The sequence below is a fragment of the Anomaloglossus baeobatrachus genome, chromosome 5 (assembly GCF_048569485.1).
Source record: "Anomaloglossus baeobatrachus isolate aAnoBae1 chromosome 5, aAnoBae1.hap1, whole genome shotgun sequence".
Classification (NCBI taxonomy): Eukaryota; Metazoa; Chordata; class Amphibia; order Anura; family Aromobatidae; genus Anomaloglossus; species Anomaloglossus baeobatrachus.
Window position 1 is genome coordinate 249,287,628 of NC_134357.1, and position 19,392 is coordinate 249,307,019.

The 19,392-nt window shown below is 43.6% G+C and overlaps 1 protein-coding gene across 1 annotated transcript in view; it reads right to left on the bottom strand.

The window, feature by feature from the left end:
• The window catches only part of LOC142311162 (uncharacterized), a 90,193-nt gene that overhangs the window by 37,876 nt on the left and 32,925 nt on the right, over positions 1–19,392 (bottom strand). Inside the window, exon 2 of the mRNA XM_075349338.1 lies at positions 9,344–9,476. Coding sequence (XP_075205453.1) covers positions 9,344–9,412 — 69 coding nt within the window. The 5' untranslated portion in view covers positions 9,413–9,476. The remainder of the gene's footprint in view (positions 1–9,343; positions 9,477–19,392) is intronic.

A 19,392-nucleotide genomic window follows, 5' to 3' on the forward strand; every position in this document is an offset into this window, starting at 1 on the left:
TCACCAATTTCACTAAAAAGGGGGCTGATGTGGTTAATTGGAAGCCAGAGGCGATCCATGCCTTCTCAAAATTAAAACTGTTTTTCCTCAGACCCGATTCTGGTTCAGCCTCACCTTATGCGTCCATTTATAGTAGAAGTCGATGCATCTGAGGTCGGAGTGGGAGCGGTGCTATCTCAAGGTACTCAGTCTCTCACTCAGCTTCGTCCTTGTGCCTTCTTTTCTCGCAAGTTTTCTCCCACAGAGAGAAATTAGGATATTGGTAATTGAGAGCTGTTGGCAATCAAATGGGCCTTCGAGAAATGGCGCCGCATCCTCGAAGGCGCCAAACATAAACGTCACAGTTCCCACAGACCATAAGAACCTCACTTATCTGGAATCTGCTAAGAGACTCAATCCTAGGCAGGCCAGGTGGGCATTGTTCTTCTCCAGATTTGATTTCGTGGCAACGTTTCGGCCCGGTACCAAGAACACCAGAGCTGATGCACTTTCCCGTAGTTTCTGTCCCTCTCAGTTGGAAAACTCTGAACCAGTCCCTATTTTAGCTAATGGCATTATTGTGTCATCTATTTCCTTAGATTTGATATAAGAGGTCCAGAATACCCAAGACCAAGCTCCTGAAACCACTCCTGACCGTAAACGGTTTGTTACCCCCTCACTTCGCCTACGGGTACTCCAGGAATCCCACAATTCTGTGCTGGCAGGTCACCCTGGTATCGGTAATACCCTCCGATTAGTAACCAGGTATTTTTGGTGGCCAACCATAGCGAAAGATTGTAAGGACTATGTACTGGCTTGTGAAACTTGTGCTCGAGCCAAGGCACCCCGTACCCGCCCTGCCAGATTTCTCCAGTCCCTACCTACTCCAGTAAGCCCTTGGACACACCTCTCCATGGACTTCATCCCTGACCTTTCACCCTCAGAAGGGAAGACTTGTATCTGGGTAGTAGTGGATAGATTCAGCAAACAGTGTCATTTTGTTCCTCTGTCCGGATTACCCAATTCTGAAACTCTTAGCAAGTTGTTTATTAGGCATATTGTGCGGTTACACGGGGTTCCGGAAAATATTGTTTCTGACCGAGAAACAGTTAGTCTCGAAATTCTGGAGGGCGTTTTGTAAAAAGATCAATATAGAATTATCTTTTTCATCTGCCCACCACCCAGAAACCAGACTGAACGTTCCAATCAAAGCCTTGAACAATATCTCCGGTGTTATGTGTCTGACCGTCAGTCTGACTGGGTGGAATATCTGCCGCTAGCTGAGTTCGCTATCAATCATCAGTATCAGGAATCCATCAAGACTACCCCCTTTTACTGCAATTTAGGGTTGCATCCATGTTTTGGTTCTTTTTCTTCCGCTGTGGTGGATACTCCTGAGGCTGAATCAACTGTGGACAAATTGAAGGCTATCTGGTCTGAGGTGAAAGAGAACCTGAAGAAGGAAAAGGTTGGTCAAGCCTCCTCTGCTAATAAGAGATGTTCCAAGGGCCCTAGCCTTGGCATTGGGGACAAGATATGGTTATCCACACGGAATATTAAACTCAAGGTCCCTTCTGCTAAGCTGGGTCCGAGATTTATTGGACCTTACGAGATAATTGAGGTAATTAATCCCACAGATTTCCAGGGAAAGGTAACTTGGAGTATGAGGTACAGAGAATACTTGATTCCCGTATTGTCAGAGGGGCGATACAGTATTTGGTGCATTGGAGGGGTTACGGCCCTGAGGAGAGGTCATGGGTCCCTGCGAGCGATATTCATGCTAAGGGTCTGGTCCGGCGGTTTCACCTTCAATTTCCTGGCAAGCCGGGTTTTGAGGGTCCGGAGGCCCCTCGTGGAGGGGGGGGGGAGGGTACTGTTACGTCACCGCCGGAGTCTGCTCCAGTGACTTCTGCTCCGATCACCAGGCGACGCCGTGTTCCTGCCGTGGATGGTGCTGGTGATGGGAGAGGAGTCGATGCCAGCGGCACCGGTGGGCGCAGGCTCCAATCTTCCACTGGGCTGGGTTATCTTGGGATCTGCAGTACCGCTAGCTGAATGTGGGTGGTGTGTGTCTTCCAGCTGAAGTTGCCAGCATTCAGCTACAGCCAATGGGAAGACACCACACCCTTCTTATTCCCCCTCCTGTCACATGACCACTGCCAGAGATAGTTCTGATTTTCCTGGCTCCTGGTCCGCCCTATTTTGTTTTGTGATTCCTGTGTGCTGACTTCTGCGTGTTTTCTGACTACCCTTCTGCCTGCTGTTTTTGTACCTCACTGCCCGATCCGGACTTGACCTCTGCTCCGTTTTCTGATTATGTCCTTGTCTGCCGATTCTGTCCCTGTTCTGCTATTCCTGGTTTGACCCTGCCTGACGACTACTCTCATCGGACTGCAGCCTTCCACAGGTAGTGATCTCCAGGGCCCTGTGTAATTCCAAATCCCTATATATGGGTTGAAGGGTTTCAGGGTTCTGGGGGTCCTGCTTGGTGAGTGGCTACCCTCTAGTCTGTCCATTACATCCCCCCTGAGTCTGTTGATCCAGGCAGGCGTTACAATAATACAGAGGAGCAGTGTGTGTGGGAGAGATAGGGCTCTTTTCCACTTGTGTACCGCTTCTGATGCGAGAGCATCGGAAGCGATATGCTAATGACCCCCTGCTGCGGTGTCAGCCGAGCGTCATGCGACTGTGATGCGATCTGGAGATCGCATCACAGCTACGGAGAAGATGGAGGGAACACTTTCTCCCATCCCCGCTATCTGTCTCTGCGTGCACCGCACTGCAGTCGCATAACATGCGAGTGCAGTGAGAGTTACACACACACACGTGAGCCGAGACTCGGTGCAATGGAATGAAATATGGAATGAAACACAAGTGTGAAACAACTGAAAATATGTCTTATATTCTAGGTTCTTCAAAGTAGCCACCTTTTGCTTTGATTACTACTTTGAACACTCTTGGCATTCTCTTGATGAGCTTCAAGAGGTAGTCACCAGAAATGGTTTTCCAACAGTCTTGAAGGAGTTCCCAGAGATGCTTAGCACTTGTTGGCAGTCCAGCTCACCCCAAAACCATCTCAATTGGGTTCAGGTCTGGTGACTGGAGACCAGGTCATCTGGCGTAGCACCCAATCACTCTCTTTCTTAGTCAAATAGCCCTTACACACCCTGGAGGTGTGTTTGGGGTCAATGTCCTGTTGAAAAATAAATGATGGTCCAACTAAACGCAAACCGGATGGAATGGCATGCCGCTGTAAGATGCTGTGGTAGCCATGCAGGTTCAGTATGCCTTCAATTTTGAATAAATCCCCAACAGTGTCACCAGCAAAGTACCCCCACACAGTCACACCTCCTCCTCCATGCTTCACGGTGGGAACCAGCCATGTAGAGTCCATCCGTTCACCTGTTCTAAGACACGGTGGTTGGATCCAAAGATCTCAAATTTGGACTCAGACCAAAAGCACAGATTTCCACTGGTCTAATGTCTATTTCTTGTGTTCTTTAGCCCAAACAAGTCTCTTCTGCTTGTTGCCTGTCCTTAGTAGTGGTTTCCTAGCAGCTATTTTACCATGAAAGCCTGCTGCACAGTCTCCTCTTAACAGTTGTTCTAGAGATGAGAAGGTGTGTCCAAACTTTTGTTCTGTACATACATACATAAAACACTTAAGCGGGCTTTACACGCTACGACATCGCTAAAGTGATCTCGTTGGGGGTCATTGAATTTGTGACGCACATCCGGTCACTTTAGCGATGCCGTTGCGTGTGACACCTATGAGCGATTTTGCATCGTCGCAAAAACGTGCAAAATCGCTCATCGGTGACATGGGGGTCCATTCTCAAATATCGTTACTGCAGCAGTAACGAAGTTGTTCCTCGTTCCTGCGGCAGCACACATCGCTCCGTGTGACATCGCTGGAACGAGGAAGCTCTCCTTACCTGCCTTCCGGCCACAATGCGGAAGGAAGGAGATTGGCGGGATGTTCGTTCCGTCACAGCGACGTCGCAGGGAAGGTAAGTAGTGTGACGGGTCCGGGCGATGTTGTGCGACACGGGCAGAGATTTGCCCGTGTCGCACTACCAATGGGGGCGGGTACGCACGCTGGCGATATCGGTACCGATATCGCAGTGTGTAAAGCGGCCTTTAGGCTATGTGCGCACCTTGCCATGTTTTGGGACTACAAAGAAGCAGCGTTTTTGGCAGCTAAAAATGCACAAAAATGCACCCGCGGCAAAATGCATCGGTAAAACCGCATGCGTTTTGGATCTCTGCGTTTTTTCAATGCATTGTATGGGTGGAATACGCAGTAAAGAATTTAAATGACCATTTTTTTTTCCAGCTCAAAAATGCAGCTAAAAAAAACCCCAAAAACAAAAAAAAAAACAAAACTGTGTGCGGACAGCAAAAATGAAAACTCATAGGCTTTGCTGGGGAAGTCATGCAGTTTTGAGCCCAAAAACGCACCCACAAAAACGCACTGTGCGCACATAGCCTAACTGTATAGCAACTACAGCTCACCGCCTAATAAGTGACACATCCCTGGAATTGTGGTCTGTCAATGTCTACAATATACTGAATAGTACCATGTGGTGTGTGGAAGTTACCACTCCACCATGTCAGTGATAAAAAGGACAGATTTGTGATGCTAGGGTGCACTTCATGAACCTCTGTTTCTTGGTAGTGTGATGTAATGTAGTGCACTCAAAATTGTCCAGAGAACAGGGAGGACGCAGCGTACTTGCAAATATTTACTTGTAAGAGACCCAGCGCATTGGGTACTGTGTGAAGGTTCAATTCTATTTCAGCAAACAAAGTTACTGTAAAGAGAGTTTGTGGCTCTCAGGCTAAAGGCCCAGTTACACATAGCGATGTAGTTAGCGAGAAACTGAAACGTCACAGGTTTTGTGACACAACAGCGACCTCGCTAGTGATCTTGCTATGTGTGACACATAGCAGCAACTGGCCCCCGCTGCGATATCGCCAATCGTACCTGTACGTCCTGGTTCATTTTTTGATCGTTGGTGTCCCGCCGGGCAGCATGCATCGCTGTGTTTGACGCCATAACAACGATGAGGGACCTCCTTGGCACACCTGTGTGGAAACACTACGGCTCTATCGAATCTGAGTCGTCAGAATAGCTGCTGTGTGACAGGGTCCCAACAACCGCCGAGGTCGTTATACGGATTGCCATATCATTGCTGCGTTGTTAATTAGATCTGCCTGTTTGCCAGCTCACTAGCTACCACGTAGCAGCGATCCTGACCAGGTTGTATCGTTGTCGGGATCGCTGGAACGTCGCTACGTGTAACGGGACCCTAAAGGGCACTTTACACGCTGTGATATCGCTAGCAAGCGTACCCACCCCCGTCAATTGCGAGTCAAGGGCAAATCGCTGCCTGTGGCGCACAACATCGCTAACAGCTGTCACACGTACTTACCTGCCTAGCGACGTGGCTGTGGCTGGCGAACCGCCTCCTTTTTAAGGGGCGGTTCGTTCGGTGTCACAGCGACGTCACTAAGTGGCCGCCCAATAGAAGCGGAGGGGCGGAGATGAGCAGGATAAACATTCCGCCCACCTCCTTCCTTCCTCATTGCGGGCAGCCGCAGGTACGAGGTTGTTCCTGCGGTGTCACACATAGCGATGTGTGCTGCTGCAGGAATGACGAACAACCTGCGTCCTGCAACAGCAACGATAATCGGGAATGGAACGACGCGTCAACGATCAATGATAAGGTAAATAATTTTGATAGTTAATGGTCGTTCCTGTGTTTCACACGCAACAACGCCGCTCACGAGACCGGATGTGCGTCACGAATTCCGTGACCCCAACGACATCTAGTTAGCGATGTCGTTGCGTGTAAAGCGGCCTTTAGGCCCCGATACAGGTAAATAAGTACATGGATTACTCAGCTCCTGTTATTCCTATGTACTGTATACTCTTTGTCCACAACTGTTTGTAGCTGAGATTTCAGTTCTTTACATAGCGTTATGGACTCTCCTAGCTGCTTCATCAGCTTCTTTGGGCTTATATATTTGCAGAGAAGGAAGTGTTGATGTCTATCTTATCTCCTCAGCTCCATGCCATCACAACATGACTGCTGGGCATCATCCACCACATAGTCCTCTGTCTGCTCCTTCAGGAAGACTTCACATACATGTACTACACCCTTTAAAGGGCCAGGTGTACATGTAATGAGCTGATGAGAATGTTTCCGACAATGACCATTTCACTTTAACAATTTAACACATTGCTAACCCAGTATTATCCTGAACATTTTAGTGCAAACATGAGTCTCAGTTATATAACAGTATAAGATATACAGTTAGGTCCATATATATTTGGACAGAGACAACATTTTTCATATTTTTTATTCTGTACATTGCCACCATGGATTTTGAAGGTAACAGTGCAGATTAAGTTGAAGTTCAGACTTTCAGCTTTAGTTCAGGGGGTTGAACAAAATGATTTTATAAAAATGTGAAGAACTAAAGCATTTTTAAACCCCTTAACCCCTGGGCGATTTTCCGTTTTGTTTTTTTTGGCTCCCGTTCTTCCGAGAGCCATAACTTTTTTATATTTTTCCATCAATCTTGCCATATAAGGGCTTATTTGTTGAGAGACGAGTTGTACTTTTGAAGGACACCATTAGTTTTACCATATAGTGTACTGGAAAATGGCAAAAAAATTCAAGTGAAGAAAAAAAAAAAAATTGCAAAAAAAAAAAAAAAGAAGTGCAATTGCCGATTGTTTTTGGGATATTATTATATTCACCGTCTTCACTATATGGTAAAACTGATTCGCTGGTGTGATGCCTGAGGTCAGTATGAGTTTGTAGACACCAAACATGTATAGGTTTACTTTTATCTAAGGGATTAAATATTCAGAAGTTTTTCCCAAAAAAAGGCACACTTTTTGCGCCATTTTCCGTTATCCCTAGCGTTCTCATTTTTCGGGATCTATGGCTGACTGAAGGCTTATTTTTTGCATCTTGAGCTGACGTTTTTAATGGTACCATTTTTGCGTGAGGAGCACCGTTCTGATCGCCTGTTATTGCATTTTGCGCAAAATTCGCAGGACAAAAAAAAATAAATAAAAGTCTTCATTTTGGTGATTAGAATTTTTTTTGCTGCTACGCCGTTTACCGATCGGATTAATTAACTTTATATTTTGATAAATCGGGCGTTTCTGAATGCGGCAATACCAAATGTGTATATTTTTTTAAAACCTTTAATTTTCAATGAGGTGAATTGATTGATGGTGATTTGAACTTTTATTTTATTTCACTAGTCCCCATTAGGGGATTGGGGACTATAAGGATCAACAGTCTGATCGCTTATTCATTTCTGTAGATCACAGCTACACAACTGAGATCTGCAGAAACACTGCTCTCATCTCACATACGGCGCTCTGCCGGGTGTAAGAGGAAGTGACTCATGATAGCTACAGGAGAAATAAGGACCCTATGCTACCATGGCAACAATCGGCTCCACGTGATCAGGTCACATGACTTCCGATGGGTAAATGAATGCTTACAGCGGCACACTTACATTGCGCTGTGACATTTTCACAGCAAAATGCAAGGGGTTAACAGGCGTGAGTGGATTGCGGATCTACCCGTGCTTGATAGCCGCACATGTCAGCTGTTCAAATCAGCTGAAATGTGCGGGGATCACTGCTGGCTGCCCGCAGGGATTGCCCTGACACGATCCATGTTGTACCCAGTAAGTCCTGTGCCGTGAAGAGGTTAAACTCAATTCCTTTATTTCAGGAGCTCAAAAGTAATTGGACAAATTAAATATTTGGAAATAAAACGTTAATTTCTAATACTTTGTTGAAAGCCCTTTGTTGGCCATTGCTGCCTGAAGTCTTGAACTCATGGACATCACCAGATGCGGTGTTTCCTCCTTGTTAATGCTCTCCCGGTCTTTACTGCAGCGGTTTTCAGTTGCTGTTTGTCTGTGGGCCTTTGTCTGAAGTTTAGTATTTAACAAGTGAAATGTGGCTCTATTGGGTTGACTTGGCCATTCAAGAATATTTGACTTCTTTGCTTTAATAAACTCCTGTATTGATTTGGCTTTTTTGAGTCATTTTCCATCTGTATTATGAAACGCTGACAAATCAGTTTGCCTGCATTTGACTGGATTTGAGCACACCGTATGTCTCTGAAAACCCCAGGATTCATCCGGCTGCTTCTGTCCTGTGTCATATCATCAATAAACATTCAGGACCCAGTGCCACTGGCAGCCATGCGTGCCCGGCCATCACACTGCCTCTGCCGTGTTTACAGATGATGTGGTATGCTTTGGATCATGAGCAGTACCTTGATTTCTCCATACTTTTTTCTCGTAGCCGTAGATCTTTGTTTCATCTGTCCAAAGAATGTTTTTCCAGAACTGTGCTAGTTTTTTTAAGATTTTTTTTAGCAAAGTCCAATCTAGCCTTCTTATTCTTAAGGCCTATGGGTGGCTTGTACCATGCAGTGAACCTTCTATATTTTGTTTAATGCAGTCTTCTCTTTATGGTAGATTTGGATATTGCTACACCTACATCCTGGAGAGTGTTGTTCACTTGGTTGGATGTTGTGAAGGGGTTTCGCTTCGCCGTGCTAATTATTCTGCGGTCATCCACCACTGTTGTCTTCCATGTGCGTCCAGGTCTTTTTGCATTTTTGAGGTCACCAGTACTATCTTTCTTTCTCAGGATGTACCAAACTCTAGATTTAGCCACTCCTAATATTGTAGCAATTTCTTGGATGGTATTTTTCTGTTTTTGTAGATGAAGAATGCCTTGTTTCACTTGCATGGAGAGCTCCTTTGACCAAATGTTTACTTCTCAGCAAAACCTTTAAAATGCAATCATCATACCTCAAATCAACTCCAGGCCTTTTATGTGCTTCATTGAGAATGAAATAAAAATGGAATTGCCCACACCGGTCCATGAAACAGCCTTTGAGTAATTGTCCAATTACTTTTGGGACATCTAAAAAGGAGCTGAAACTCCTAAACCCTTCATCAAATTTTAATGTGGTGCCCTCAAGTGAAAGCTAAAAGTCAGGACTTTAAGGCAATGTTCATTATATAACTATAACTTGAATGGGTTTCAGTAAACAGGTAAAAACACAAAATGTGTCAGTGTCTAAGTATATATGGACGTAATTGTATGCACCCTGGTACATAAACTGCAACTGACATTTACACACTGCAATAACTGGTCATTTAAAGGCATATGTGTTAAAATATAACTGAACATTCAGTTGTACCCCGCTTTAGGGTACTACACCTGCTCTCAGATTAAATAGCACAAACAGTCTGACAGATTCCCTTTAATTCTTCCCCCTCCAACTTTTCTATTTCCTACAAGACTTACCTCTCCAGTCAGTAGCTGTCTTATCTTGATGGCAAACATTAAGACCCTGTTACTCCTGTCCCAGTCCATTATATTACAGTTGGCCAATGAAACGGTGGATTTCTTCTCTTCAGTTTAGCATTTGGAGTTCCACCTAAAAAAGAAAAATATATTAAACTCCTCCCAAAGCTTCTTTTTTGCAGTATGGGTTAAAGTTTTGAGTGATACCATTTACTTTAACATATGTATTAACACTAGAAGTCCCAGGAATTTCAAGCTCTATGGATTCCAAAAGGTAGAAATGTTAAATGACCCCTCTCTGGGACTTCTAGTGTTAAAAATCAGGAAAAGAAATCGAATTGAGGTGAACTGCTTTTATAATTTTACAGGTCAGTGCAATTATGCAATACCAAACTTCTATTTTATTTTTTTTTTTGTTTTTACTAAATTACCGTAATGCCTAAAATTACTACTACTACTACTACTACTACAAATCAGACCGATAATTATTTGTAGTAGTAGTAATAATAAGTAGTAAAAACAAATAATTTGTCTTATTTTTTTAAATGGATGGAGCAATGTGAAGACTTGCATTTCTTTTGTGTGTCAACTGTAGTTGTATTATATATAATGTTTTTTCTTTTTTTTAATAATCTTGACCTTCTTTTAAGCAGGAGATGCTGTAAACAATTCTTCCTCAGAGTACGTGCCCACGATCCGGACATGCTGGGCCTCGATGAAACATGTCCTCTCCTGCAGGGCCGCCAGTGCTCTCCGCAGGAGACCGCAGCTGCCCATGCCCACGATCAGGGTTCGGGCTGCTGCAGTCTCTCGGTTCTCCCTGCAGAAAACACTCGAGGTTCCGCAGCAATAAATTGACATGCTGAGGCTCAGGAAGCCGCACCGCATCTTAGTTTATGCTGCAGGAAAAACAAAAGTGGGCATGGGATTACAAATCCCATCCACTGTGCTTATACTGTACAACGCAGCATTTTGGACGCAGCAAAAACACGCTGCGTCCAAAACGCTTTGAACCCAGATTGGGGGCTTGCAGCCTTAAATGGATTTCCCAAGAAATGTGAAAAAAATAAATACTTTTAAATATGAAACACTTTTCTAAATACCTTGACTGTAGTAGAGGCTGCCCCTTAAATTGCCTCTTCATTCTTCTTCACCAGCCCCTTAATCCCAAATTACCCACCCCCAAATAACAGACAGACCCTTTTTGGATTAAATTGGCCAAATCAGCCTTTATTATAACAAACATTACAGATCATAAAGAACTTGTGGTAATGAGGTTCTTGGAGCTCCAAACTGAGCGGAAACAAATATATACACAACGACGAGCAAAAGGGTAAATTTGACTTTCATCTATTCAGCATATGATTAGTTATTACAGATTCTTATTATGTCACTGCATTGTTACCGTTTTGCTCCTGGAAATCTGATTTTACATTTTTATCATTTTATTATTTCTTTTTAATTCCACTTTTGACTTTCAACACTGCCCAAATCATTCTGGGTATGACCTTGATCACATTTGAGCAAGACTCGACAGAAATCTGATCCCAGGTCTCTTCTACACATTCCCAATGTTGGTCCATACTGGTTGGTTCATTTGGGTATGCTTACAGCTTTTTAATACACTCTACCGACAAGTGTTCAATTGACTTAAGATCTCGGGACTGTGGAGGCCAATTCAGCAACTCTACTTCATTGTCATTGAAACAATTATTTCCCAATCTCGACGTATGTTTTGGGTCGTTGTCCTACTGGAACACCATGTCTTTTTTATATCCATAGTACTCTAGTATATTCTAATGAACGAAGTAATTCATCTTGTAGGATACTCACATATAGCTCAGCATAAACACTAGCATCGATCCTGGTCTAGTATCTAATGCCTTTGGCTTTGAAACAACCCCATATCATCAGGCTTCCTCCATCAAACTTGACAGCTCCTTCAATTTCTCAATCCGTTAGCTCCTTCCCCTCCCCTAGTTTCATTTAACCATCAGAGCGTAGTCTACTGATTTTCGTATCATCGCTCCAAATTGCAATCTTCTACTGTCCACTTATCATACTTTTTTGCAAACCTGAGCGGATGCTTCTTATGACGATATTGATGTCGAAGTTTCTTCACCTTTTTTCGGGCCACCATGCCAGACTTATGTAATGTGCGTTGCATGGACGTCTGATCTCACTATTACGAAGCAAACAAACCACCTCCACTGCAGTGTTTGTAGCGCTAGAACTGATAGACCTTGTGATGAGCCAACTTGTTGACTTCAAAATTCTGCTTTGATATCCACCTCTTGGCTTTTGAATTGATGGATAGACTTTATTTCGTATTCTTCCAATCGTCATGGCACTCACATGATGCAGTTTGGCAATTTTCTTGGCCGATAGACCGCTATCGATGAGCTGGATGATGCAGTTTCTCCTTTCTTTGGAAATCTTCATGGCTGCTCCACAATTTGAAACAGTGACCTTTCGCTTGAGAATCAACCTAGCATCAACACTGAGCTACTAGGAAATGTGAAAACAGGTTATAATTTATGGTATACAGGAAGAAATATTTTTTCCCACCACAGGAGCAAAAGGTAACAATTCAGTGACATGACAAGAATCTGCATAACTAATCATATGTTAAATACAGTAGTTGCAAGTCAAATTTATGAGATAGCCAAGATGATTGTCTATAAAATGAAGGTAGTCTCATGCTGAAATCTGTAATTATGATGAGAAATGGAACCTGAAAGTCAAAAGTTCAAAACATTGTTACCCTTTTGCTCTTCAGTGTATAATAACCATCCAGCATTACCCCCAGCTGCGACCACAGGCTCGGGGGCACCTCTATTGCCAAAAAAACAAACATTTTCCAAATAACCGACTCCCTGAGACCCCACCCTTAAGAGCCCCAAAATCTGCCAGGCAACTATAAAATTTACAAAATCAGTAGGAAGTTATCATCTACACGATGTACAACCCATATGCCAATTTTTTACACCAACTAAGAACCCCATCCCCACAATGAGCATTACTTGATCCCTCAAAATGCGAGGCACCCCAACAAAAGACATGCCCGTTCCACAACCCCTTGAATACTTAAGAGTCCATAAATCTATACCTATTGAATTTAAATACACCCTGCCACTCCCCCACAAGTTCTCTTTCGCAAACTCCAGATACATATACCTCATCACAATCCTTCCATTCCTAGCCACAAAAATCCCCACTGCCATATTCACTGTTATCCACATTTTTTGATCCTTTCTACTGATCAGGCAACCTACCAAATTTTTCAGGTTACAATTAGAGTTGAGCGAGTACCTAACTATTCGTACTCTCTATACTCATAACGAGTACGGTCTAATACTTGCGTATTCATTCTGAATAGCGTGTGCAATGCAAGTCAATGGGGAATACTCGCAATGCAACGAGTAGCCCGAATTCTGCACTATTCGCTACTCGCACGAATAGTACGGCATTTGGGTTACTTACTACTTTGCAAGTTTTCCCCATTGACTTGCATTGCACACACTATTTGGAATGAATACACGAGTATTAAACAGTTCTCGTTAGGAGTATAGAGAGTACGAATAGTTAGGTACTCGCTTAACTCTAGTTATAATATCTGGGGAAAAAAAAACAAAAAAACCCCAAAACATTCACTATCTTCATGTTCGGGGGCGTGGCGTAGGCACGAGCTGGAGAAGACGTGCTCGCACAGAGCTACTACTTCTAGACACAGGAAAATAGTTATATAAGACCCCAAATCACCTATAAATCCCCCTCCTAACAACCTCGCAGAACCCTCCTCACCTGTTGGTCAGGTGCTGAGGCTTCCAACCACTAGGAGTGAGACAGTGAAGACTCACGAAGAGGTCCCACCAGGCACCTGACTGCCCGCCTGCGAAGTTTGGTAGAGGAAACTGCAGTTTCTCCCTCCATCTGAGGGTGGGACCCAGGGAGGACCGTCTAGCAGAGAGGAGAGACCAGAGGTTCGGTGGCTGGAGCAGTGCAGTGTTAGTAGCTCTCTCAGAATACTGGGAGGACCATGCCGGCCGCAGAAACTAGTTGAGACACTCACAGGCTTTCAGGGTTAGTGGGGGGGTGAGGGAGAAGATAAGAGGGGACTTCCAAAAGGAAGCTTAGTGATTCAGGCAGAGATACTGGCTTAATACTTGTGAGGAGAAATAGGGCCAGGTAAAGTGACAACCCCAGGGCTATGCATAAAACCCCTGAAATACCTCTTTCCAACACCCTTCTGACTGGTTTTGGAGTCAAAATCTGCCATCTTGGGACCCCATAAAGAAGGCTCCTTTTATATATATATATTATATACACACACACACACACACACACACACACACACACACACACACACACACACAGGGCCTACAAGTAGTATTCAACCCCCTGCAGATTTAGCAGGTTTGTTAAGATGCAAATAAGTTAGAGCCTGCAAACTTCAAACAAGAGCAGGATTTATTAACAGATGCATAAATCTTACAAACCAACAAGTTATGTTGCTCAGTTAAATTTTAATACATTTTCAACATAAAAGTGTGGGTCAATTATTATTCAACCCCTAGGTTTAATATTTTGTGGATTAACCCTTGTTTGCAATTACAGCTAATAATCGTCTTTTATAAGACCTGATCAGGCCGGCACAGATCTCTGGAATTTTCTTGGCCCACTCCTCCATGCAGATCTTCTCCACGTTATTTAGGTTCTTTGGGTGTCTCATGTGGACTTTAATCTTGAGCTCCTTCCACAAGTTTTCAATTGGGTTAAGGTCAGGAGACTGACTAGGCCACTGCAACACCTTGATTTTTTCCCTCTTGAACCAGGCCTTGGTTTTCTTGGCTGTGTGCTTTGGGTCGTTGTCTTGTTGGAAGATGAAATGACGACCCATCTTAAGATCCTTGATGTTGGAGCGGAGGTTCTTGGCCAAAATCTCCAGGTAGGCCGTGCTATCCATCTTCCCATGGATGCGGACCAGATGGCCAGGCCCCTTGGCTGAGAAACAGCCCCACAGCATGATGCTGCCACCACCATGCTTGACTGTAGGGATGGTATTCTTGGGGTTGTATGCAGTGCCATCCAGTCTCCAAACGTCACGTGTGTGGTTGGCACCAAAGATCTCGATCTTGGTCTCATCAGACCAGAGAAGCTTGAACCAGTCTGTCTCAGAGTCCTCCAAGTGATCATGAGCAAACTGTAGACGAGCCTTGACATGACGCTTTGAAAGTAAAGGTACCTTACGGGCTCGTCTGGAACAGAGACCATTGCGGTGGAGTACGTTACTTATGGTATTGACTGAAACCAATGTCCCCACTGCCATGAGATCTTCCCGGAGCTCCTTCCTTGTTGTCCTTGGGTTAGCCTTGACTCTTCGGACAAGCCTGGCCTCGGCACGGGAGGAAACTTTCAAATGCTGTCCAGGCCGTGGAAGGCTAACAGTAGTTCCATAAGCCTTCCACTTCCGGATGATGCTCCCAACAGTGGAGACAGGTAGGCCCAACTCCTTGGAAAGGGTTTTGTACCCCTTGCCAGCCTTGTGACCCTCCATGATCTTGTCTCTGATGGCCTTGGAATGCTCCTTTGTCTTTCCCATGTTGACCATGTATGAGTGCTGTTCACAAGTTTGGGGAGGGTCTTAATTAGTCAGAAAAGGCTGGAAAAAGAGATAATTAATCCAAACATGTGAAGCTCATTGTTCTTTGTGCCTGAAATACTTCTTAATACATTAGGGGAACCAAACAGAATTCTGATGGTTTGAGGGGTTGAATAATAAATGACCCTCTGAATAAACTTTTCACAATTTAAAAAAAAACAAAAAACAAATAACATTCTTTTTTGCTGCAGTGCATTTCACACTTCCAGGCTGATCTACAGTCCAAATGTCACAATGCCAAGTTAATTCCGAATGTGTAAACCTGCTAAATCTGCAGGGGGTTGAATACTACTTGTAGGCACTGATGTATATAAATATATAACCACTGCCAGGCTTACCTCTCCTGGTCCCCACCCACCAAAGCAATTTCTACATAAAGATCTTTTCAGAAAGATTTCCACATAGAGACTAATTGCAAGCATTTCAATCTTCTATTAAACGCTGCAAAACTAACCTGCACCTGCAATACTGATACATCACTGCCTCCTTCTGGCCAACTGAAATTACAACATCCTAGCAATTCACTACTCAATCTACACACCAGCTCCCACCGTTGCAAACCTAAAAGTATTTTCACAAATACTAAATCCATGGGCAACCTGTGATCCTTCAAATTGTACACTATTATCCAAAGATGGTAAAATCCAATAAAGAGCATGCAAAAATGTACTCTGAAACCCTTGTTCCTCATAAACAAGGTGAACTGTGCAAGCTTCTAAGGAAGATACCTCTCACTCCTCAAACTCCCTTCAAGAAACAACCTTCTCACTCCCCCCCCCACCCCACAAATGGAAGAACCAGACTCTAGTAACAACATCTCAGACAGCGAATCTACCTCTAAAGTCTCTGCTCCAAAGTCTAGGTCCTTCCCGAAAAAAAGTCTGTTGCCCAAGCTATGGGACACTTATTGCAGGGACTCTCTAGCCTTAAAACGGATTTAAAGCAATTGGACCATAGTGTCGATAGCCTGGAAACATCTCAATCAGATCTTATTGATTTCACCAATGCTTGGGAGAACAAATGAGTAACCATCAACAACAGCTTAACGCCGTTATCCTAGCGCTAGAAGACCAAGAAAACAGGAGCAGATGCAAGAACATCAAACTTAAAGGAATTCCTGAATCTTCTGCTCCAGAAGCCCTGGAAAAAGTCACCAAAGAAATCTTCACCTCCATACTAGGACAGGACACAGCTGAAACAATCAGAACGAGTCCAGAGAGCTCTTAGAAACAGAGAAAAAAAACTCTGACCCTCCTAGGGATCTGATATGCTGTCTGCTGAACTTTGCGGATACCTCTGCAGTTCTAGAAGGAGCAAGAGAAAAATCATCTCTCTTATGGTAGCTCCCTTATACAAATTAGCAAAAAGAAGAAAAATTAAACCACTCCTGAATGTCTTGAGAGCAAACAAGCTAAACTACAGGTGGCCATTCCCATTTGGCCAAAGAATAATTAAAGGAAGACAGATTACCATATATACCCCTGAAGGCCTCCAAAAGGCCTGCGATATCCTGGAAATATCCTCAATTGAAGAATTGGCAGCATTTGCAGGATGCCTCTAGACACTCGATGGGAACACCCACAACTGCGAAAAATGGAAGATTGGTCCGTAAACAAGAACTCAACTTCTTCCAAGACAAAGAAACATAGGCCAAGACCTCTACTTCCCTGATACCGAGGAAATGCCCAGGCCCACTTTAAAAAGGTCCTACTTTCTCCTTATCTACTGATTTAAAGCAATGAGCATTAGTACCAGAAATCTTGCTTCTGCTTCTTCCCCTCCATCCCAAACCGCTTTCTTCCTTTAGGGCCACAACCATTCTAAGAGTCAAAAATCTGGAATCGTGAACCTCCCTCCCTAATGTTTTCTCTTTTTTGGGAATTATTGTCAACAGTTTACTTATCGATTTACACTTCTAGGTTGTCAGAAGGTTCATTGCTTTTATCTGCTCCCCCACCTGCTGCAAATAAGATTACCACTGTATAGGTTTTTTGATTGTTCAATTCTATGCCCAAGCTGAGGTCAAGCACGTCAATATACCCCTAATGGCTGACAAGACCTTGCCTGACAGGGTCATAGTGGCCTCATTTGTGGTATTAATTCCCCCGCTAATCACAACCACAAAATGACCTTACTGAGGAAAAAGAAAACAAAAATAGCTTTTCTACAAGAAACACATTTTAAAAAGGGTGTATCACAGACTTATCTCACTCAGCATTCCCAACCTGGTTTAATAGTAGAAGTTATTCCTCCTCCAAAGGATTAAGCATTGCGCTGTGAAAGGGTTTACTATTCACGTTAAAAGACACTTTCAGATTCGGGGAAGGTAAAAAGTTTAATTGTTAGCACCTTGTTACACTCTGCAACACATATGCCCCTAAAAAGGGACAGACTACATGGATTATTAAAACGTTAGAAACTATCCCTCATCAAGGAAGGACGATCATGGGAGGAGACCTCAATATCCCCCTGAATCCATCCCTTGACACTTCTATGACAAATACTGCCCATTTAGAGAAAGCCATCAGAAAACTCCACGTGGCACTAAACTCTCTTCAATTGATCTGTGGAGAATTCTCAACCTTACAATAAAATAAATAAATATAATTCCTTTTCACCGCCACACATCTATCATAGATTTGATTACTTATTTTTGCTAAGCGGTTGTCTTTCGCTAGTAACCTCTACTTCCATCAGCTTGATTACAATCTCTGATCATGCCACCATTTTTCTAGAACTATCGATATTCTACCACGGCCATACTTAGCCTGGAAGCTAAACTAAACAGTAATTGATCATGAAAAACACATTGTCAAACACACTAGCATTATTCTTTAAAGAAAACCAAGATTCAGGTCAGTCGATACCTATAATATGGGAAGTGTGCAAATTGGTGCTAAGAGAGGAACTAATTGCCTTAAGTTTCCACCTGAAAAAAAGGAAAAGATAAAGAAATAGCCATCTTACATCAAATCAATACCCTAGAGACCAAACACAAGAGATCGCTAGCGAATAGTACACAGTGCAAGCTCTCCATACTTAGAAATAAACTTAAAGATACCCTAAATATAAAGTCAGCCAAACTTTACCAAAGTTGCAAACAAAAATTCTATATGCATGGGGAAAAAAAAAACAAACAAAACGTAAAACATACCTCTTAATTAGTAAAAAAAAAACCAAAACAATTTTAAAAAATCTTTCATCAGGCAAATCCTAACAGACAAGAAAAACAATTGCCGACAAAACGTAAGACAGCAATTGCTTTTAACAGTACTATGGAAACCTATATAATCTTGAGACCCTACCCTCAATGAAAGGTTCGGTAGAAGCTCCTAATAAAGTAAATAACTTCTTAGATTCCATATCCCTCCTCAAACTTCAGCCCGCAGTGGTATCTTGCTATCCTCTAAAATTACATCGCAAGAAATACTAGATACAAAAAAAAAAACAAAAAACAAACAAAAACAAAAAAAAAAAAATGCAAAAACACCAAAACATTCAGAATGTTAAAATTCCAGGCCCTGATGGCTTCCCCATCATATACTACCTACAAAATATTAAAACACTCCTCCCTCACTTAGTGACCTTATTCAATTCCTTTCCCTCTGGTCATCCCCCCCCTAAACAAGCACTATCCCCATACTTCCCAAGGAAGGAAAAGACCCATTGCTGTGTAGCAGCTATTGTCCAATCTGCCTGCTAAATGCAAAACAAAATGATGGGCCAAACTTTTAGCTAGAAGGATAAGTGCTGCCTTGCCAAAACTAATTCACTCAGACCATGCTGGCTTCGTGAAAAGGTAGGGAAGGAAAAGATAACTGCACTAAAGTTCTACAAAAATTAAAAAAAAAAATTCTCACCTTAAGTGGGCTTAACACACAGCAACATCGGTAGCGATGTCGCTGGTGAAAGCACCCGCCCCCGTCAGTTGTGCGTCACGGGCAAATCACTGCCCATGGCGCACAACAGCGCTAGGACCCGTCACACATACCTGCCCATCAACGTCGCTGTGGCCGGCAAACCGCCTCCTTTATAAGGGGCCGGTTCGTTCGGCGTCACAGCGGCGTCACTAAGCGGCTGCCCAATAGAAGTGGAGGGGCGGAAATGAGCGGGCCGAACATCCCGCCCACCTCCTTCCTTCCTCATTGCCGGCGGCCGCAGGTGCGGTGATGTTCCTCGTTCCTGCGGTGTCACACATAGCGATGTGTGCTGCCGCAGGAACGACGAACAACCTGCAACAGAAACGATAATCGAGAAAGGAACGACGTGTCAATGATCAGGTAAGTAATTTTGATCGTTAACGGTTGTTCCTGCGTTTCACACGCAACAACGTCAGTAACGAGGCCGGATGTGTGTCACGAATTCCGTGACCCCAACGACATCTTAT